At 44.9% G+C, this 6,545-nt stretch overlaps 1 protein-coding gene across 1 annotated transcript; it reads left to right on the forward strand.

Moving 5' to 3' along the window:
- Positions 1–4,968: 4,968 nt before the first annotated feature.
- On the forward strand, positions 4,969–5,766 carry LOC120359940. Its single transcript, XM_039459417.1, has one exon. It carries the CDS (start codon positions 4,969–4,971, stop codon positions 5,764–5,766), a length of 798 nt encoding a protein of 265 aa, XP_039315351.1.
- The last annotated feature ends 779 nt before the right edge of the window (positions 5,767–6,545 follow it).

Below are 6,545 nucleotides of genomic sequence, written 5' to 3' on the forward strand. Positions count from 1 at the left end.
TCTAGTCGCCTTTAACTCGTAAACGACTAGCTAACGGGGTGTCCATAAACCGCGTCCGGCTGACGGTTTCGTCTTATTGCAAAACTCCAAATACGGGAGTTGCCCCGGTGCGGGGGACCCGCTCTGCACTTGCGAGGGTCGGATTTAGGCGGATCCCGATAACGAACGGGACCGATAGCCCACCACCACTCATAGCGGCCGATGCTTAGAATTTTTCTGTTGGTTGGGTTAGATAAATCAAAATGATTGGTTGGTGGGCTATCGCACCGTGCGCTATCGGATTCCGTCCGTCGGATCCACATCGCAACTCACGGTGGCGGTGCTCCCGGACAACCAAATTCTTCCAAAAACAAACAAAATACTGAAAAAAAATGAAGCTAACTAAATGGGAAAGGGCATCTCCTTTTCCAGCGACTGACCTCTCACCCTTCCCCCGGCGCTCGCCACGGGATCAACTCAACCCTTTATTACTTACAAAACGGACCATGTAAGGTCCTCTCTTTGCCGCCATTACCGCTCAGCCTTTACCTCTCTCCACCCGGGTACTATTGCAGGACAAACAATTCCGTTCCAGGGTATAAACGAAGAACTCTCTTTATGGGGTTACCCTTTATTAAGTGGGCTTTTTTGGGAGTTACCCCCAGTTAATTGCCGGTACATTCAAAAACAATATAGCAAATATACGTATAATACACACAAATAGGACGGGGGGGGGGGCCAAGTAGCGACAGAGAGGAGACGCGGCAAACAAAAACAAAAAAAAATAAAAAAATCCACTGTGGGTGAATATTCTTAGCCCCTACTCCGTGTCCACTTTAAACGGAACCAAAAAACACAAAAAAAAGAAAACTAGGTTCTCCCCCTGCAACCGCTGGACAAATTTCCAGCTGTGCAGTTGACCAGATGCGACTTGGCACTTGGTCGGAGACGAGCCCCCCGTAGCAAACGAGATTACGATCATGATGGAGCCCCAGAACGGACTTTGTAGCCAACCGGAGCGCCCCATCGAAAGGGAAATCAACGCGTATGAAAAGACCGCAACGGACGAATCACAAGCGGCAACCGACCAGACAACAGTGATGCGGTAACAACGCGAGGTAAATCCGCAACAGGTACCGGACTCGGACAACACGAGAGAGGCCCAGGACCACAACGACAACAGGGGAGTTGATCAAACGGCGACATAGGGTCATTGTGACATCCTAATCTTTCGATATTTTCTTTTACACATATAGATATGTTAACAGAAATACACATGTCATTTCTTTTGATTATTTATATCTCTATTTTCATTTTTTATTTTATTTTATTATTCATTTTTATTTTGCTTTAGGTTAATTTTATTTACTTATTTTACTATTACCGTGTCATTTGATTTTATTCATTAATACAAAGTTATATGGGAATGACACTTGTCTACCCATCGAAATTGCGATAAATACAATAAAATAGCAATAGAGTAGTGTAACAAGATTATAAGGGTCAAGAACGCAATTAGGTTGCTATCAATATTGCGAAAAATGGCATTCAGCCACAAAATTCAAGAGACCTTTCCCGCGCCTACGCGATGTGGATTCCATAACTGTTGTGGAACCATGGCGGAATAATACACGGCTAACGTAACGCGCATGTGTCTACCCACGGGAAAGGGAACAAGGAGAGCGAAGGAAGCCATCTTAGCAGTTAGTCGAACACGGACTACGATACGGGACACACCGGTGTCAGCGGACACTGATGTGAATGATGCAACATTGCATCATCGCGTGCAACGCGAACCTAGCAATAAGAAACAAATAGATACTGTGTAACGGAATAATTGTGCACAAATGACAATCAATTAGACTAATAGTGATTTTATTTTCCATTGTGATTGTGTACAATACACCGTCTGTCTGTGTGTATTCGACATAAATTATTTGCACACCCATCATTGATAAGCCCCGTTTCCACGTGCGTTCCTAAAGTACCAAGTACGCAGATATTAGAGAAATGCATCATACAAACTATAAAACTTACCTGTGTACCGACGAACATTACGCAGCGGTGTAATTAATCCCACGACGACCGTTGACAGGAGGGACAAGCCTGGCCAATCACGTACGAGGATTCCTGAAACAGAGAAAGACTCAATTAAAAAATTACCTTGGTAATTAGTAAGTCAAATTACCTGGCGACCGTAAGATTCGAGCAGGATTCAGCCCAAAGATAGGTGAAATAACCTGAAAGGTGAGAATTGTGAAATTAACATTCGTTTGTCCGGTCACACCCCTCCCCCTCCTTCATCGGCGTCCCTTAACGGAATCTCGGGGTCTCCGCGGAAGCCAGTGTCCTTCAGGGTGACCTCGACGTTAATCCCTCTTGCTGGACTTCGGTCGATGTTCCTTTCTTCCCGCTCGCCACATCTTTCCGTACCTTGGGCACTCCTTCAGAGTGCGTCCTCCTTGTCCATATCTATAACAGAAGCGGCCCCGGCGTCGAGGGCAGTTCGAATAACGATGTCCATCTCTGTCGCAATTCCAACAGTCGATGCCGAGCGCGTCCTGGGTGAGCGGCTCTTCTCGCTCCTGCTCCGCCGGCCCTCCCGCGACTCCGCCCTCCGAGTGCAGTGGCTCCGAGTCTGTTTGGGTGCCGGCGTCTCTTCTGGTCCCCCATTCATGTAGCCATATGTCAATGGCTGTTCTTACTAGAGCGGTCGTATGTGGGGTATCGTGCCGGATCATCCGGAGAAGGTCGGCGAATGCGGTGGCGACTCTCTCCTTTCTCGGCTGCTCCGCCATTTCAGTCTTTTGGCCGTTCGGCCGTTCTTTCTCAGGTTTGGAACGACAAATGGATCTAATAAGTAGCAGGGTGGCAGGGGGGTTAGTCGGGGTCCACGAAACGATAGGATTTAATGTGCACCTTCTCCACGGAAGTACCATCTAAATTCGCGAGCTCATAAACGACCGGCGACAAAATTTTTGCGATTTGGAAGGGTTCCTGGAATCTGGGTGAAAGTTTTGCGGCGATATTATGAGCCGCGGACGATAAGGTATGTTGTTTCTTCAACACGAATTCCTCCTCCCCAAAGGATCTATTTCGCCGGCGCATATTATAATAAGTCGTTGGTTTTCGGTGAGCCTGCTCTAAGTTCTCAAACATCCACGCATGCAGCTCTTGTAAATCTTTCATTCTTTTCTCTCACTCTCCCGCCTCGCGTGGTTGTACCTCGGTAGTCTCCTCGCGTCGACGGCGTAACGAATGTGTCGGCTCTAACTCGCGGCCTAAATTCAAAAAAGCGGGCAAAATTCCTATGGACGAATGATGCGCGGTATTGTAGGCAAAACAGAAATCATGCAGATGTACGTCCCATTCACGGTGGTCGCGGTCTAGAAAAGCGATAATCGTAGTTTTTAATACGCGGTTTACCTTCTCCACGAGGTTAGCCTGCGGATGATACGGTGGAACCGTGATGTGCGTTATTCCATATTCTTGTGCGAACGTTTGCAATGTTTGATTAACAAACTCCGTACCATTATCCGTAATTAAAAATTTTGGCGTCCCCCATTGTGATAGAATTAGATCTTCTAAAGTTTCTCTAATTTTTTTCCCGTTTGCGGCTCTTAAAGCGCAGCACTTAACCCATTTTGTGAATAAGTCCTGAATGACCAGAATATACGCAAAGCCGGATTTACTTCTGGGCAGCGGGCCCATTATATTGGCGGCTACTACTGTTTGGGAGTTACCGAAATTGTGAACCTAACGTGTTCGTGGGCCCGACGTCTAATAGGTACGTCTCCCGAAAGGAGGGAGAACGTAAGAGCTCGCGCTACCGGCGAGAAAAGAGTTGTGGAAAGAGAGTCGTAGACAACGCACGAGAGTCTTGCTCTAATTTTAAGTGAAATTGTATTATCATGACGCGAGCGACAAGCTGTTAGAAAATGAGAGTGTTTGAATAAACTTATAAGACTTGTCATCATTGTGCATCATTTATTAAGACGGAGGAATTTGGAGCTCCCACGTCCGGATTCGTAATTTTAAAATAATTCGCCTTGTAAGAAGGCTCGACCCAATAGCGGCGCGTGGAACTTTCGACGGCACGGCGTGATCGCTGGGCGAGAGAGAGAGAGAGAAACGCCCGGACGAGAACATACATAATTAATGGTCCTTCGAGCCGGATTTGGACAACCAGGGTGACTTTAAGGATTTCCGTCGATTTTTGGAGGGCTGTAGCCATGCTGCGGCGTAATCATCATTAAGGCATTGGTCATGAGATATCGGTAGTAAGTCGATTAAGCAGGACACGACATAGTGACATGAAATCCCGGTAAGCGAGATACATTTACATTAAGAAGTTAGAATTTCATGCATTTGGTTATCGACTCAAAATTCATTTTGTGACAAAATTTCATGCATTTGGTTATCGACTCGAAATTCATTTTGTAGCAAAAATTCATGCATTTGGTGGTCGAGTCGAAATTCATACATTGGGCATCGAGTCGAAATTCATACATTGGGCATCGAGTCGAAATTCATACATTTAATTAGCTCGACATTCATGCATTTGGTAGCGACTCGAAATTCATACATTGGTTAGTTGACTCGAATTTTATACATTGGCGACAAGTCGAAATTCATAATTTGCGATAAGCCGAAGTTCATACATTTGGGGGACGAGTCGAATTCATAATTTGCGACGAGTCCATATTCATACATTTTGCAACGAGTCAAATTTCAGACATTTGTAAGAGAGTCGAAATTCATACATTTTGCGAACGACTTGACATTTCTACATTTGACGATAATTCGAACATCATACATTTCACGAACGATAATTATACACATTCCAATAACGACAAATAACGTAGCTCACGCAAAGACCTCGTGTATGAACGTTTGAAATAGGTGTAAACATGGCAGAGAATTTGTCATTGTTATCGAGACGGCGGGCGACCGTAAAAGGTCACGCGTATTTACAATTTCGCAGTTTCTATGCCTTTGGATCTTATCGATGTTATAGAGTGCCAAGCGAGGTTACAAAAACTGGCCGATTTGTGGAAGGAATTTGACGATGTTCAGGGCCGTGAGGATATCGGTCTGGCTGAGGATGATGAACCGAGCGAGGAACAGGCACGAGAAAGAGAGGCATTTGAGACAACATACTATCGTGCAGTGGCTGAATTGAAGAGGCGAATTGATCCAAGGCAGGAACGACACATTGATAACGGGATGCACGCGAGAGCGAATCAGGAAATCGTAAGCGAGACACGAGTTGGGAAAATGAAGCTGCCTACCCTGGAACTGCCGAAATTTGATGGAGCTCAGGCGCAGTGGCTATTATTTCGAGATACATTTCAAACGTTAATTGATAGTAATACATCATTAGAAAAAATACAAAAATTTCATTATCTAAAGTCATGTTTGCAAGGTAGCGCGGCTGAAGTCGTGCAATCATTAGATGTATCAACCGATAATTATTCAATCGCATGGGTTCTATTAAGAGAGCGATTTGAAAATAAGAAGTTGTTAATACATCAGCATATTCATACGCTGTTGGGCATGGGTTCCATCATTAAAGAATCGCCGGCACAATTGCGTAGATTAGTGGACGAAACAAAGAAGCATTTCCGAGTATTAAAATCGTTAGGCGAACCGGTCGATGACTGGAATAGCATCATCATTTATACAGTCATGTCGCACGTGGATGTTCAAACCAAACGAAAATGGGAATCAGAGACAGTCGAAAATGAAACACCCACGTTACAAGAACTTTTAGATTTTTTGTCATGACAATGTGTAATATTAGAAAATTTGCAAACAAATAAATGTTCAATTAATTCGACTGCGTCCTCCTCTGTGCATAGAGGAGAAAAAATGAGTGTTAACATAGTTCGGTTTGCTGACAAGAATTGCGTAATATGTCACGGCGATCATGCAATTTATCATTGTGTAAAATTTAAGGATGTGACTACGTCGGAAAAATTAGGTGAAGTACGGCGTCATCGGTTATGTTTCAATTGTTTGCGCAGAGATCACACGGCAGATAGATGCACGGCAAGCGGGTGCAAGCAATGCGGATTAAAGCATAGCACGTGGTTGCATAATGATAAACTCGGGATATCGGTGGACTCAAGGGCAAGGCCAAATAACGAAAACTCGATATCGGAAATCTCAAAAAAGACAAGGAGCGATTCAAGCGATCAGGCTAGTTGCTCGGTAGTGTCTACGGTAGTAACATGTCCAAATCAAGTGTTGCTTGCGACCGCTTCCGTCAGAATCAATGATCGATTCGGCAATGAGCACCTGTGCAGGGCTTTCTTAGATCCGGGAGCACAGGTAAACATAATTCGGAAGGATGTATGCAAGCGTCTTCAACTAAAGGAAAAAGTAGCTAACCTTTCGTTATCGGGGGTTGGATGTAGGTTGACTAGCGCCATGGGAACCGTCAGCGCAGTTATACATTCGGTTGTAAGTGAGTTTAGCGTCAGGTTGGAATTTCTAGTCATGGAGCGTATAACAGACCCAATGCCATTGCAAAGAATGGACAAGAATGCGCTGCACATCCCGAA

Source organism: Solenopsis invicta, unplaced genomic scaffold (genome assembly GCF_016802725.1).
Source record: "Solenopsis invicta isolate M01_SB unplaced genomic scaffold, UNIL_Sinv_3.0 scaffold_38, whole genome shotgun sequence".
Lineage (NCBI taxonomy): Eukaryota > Metazoa > Arthropoda > Insecta > Hymenoptera > Formicidae > Solenopsis > Solenopsis invicta.

Excerpts from the sequence above, each read along its gene's own strand:
- LOC120359940 (XM_039459417.1), top strand. The coding sequence starts at position 4,969 with ATGCCTTTGGATCTTATCGATGTTATAGAGTGCCAAGCGAGGTTACAA.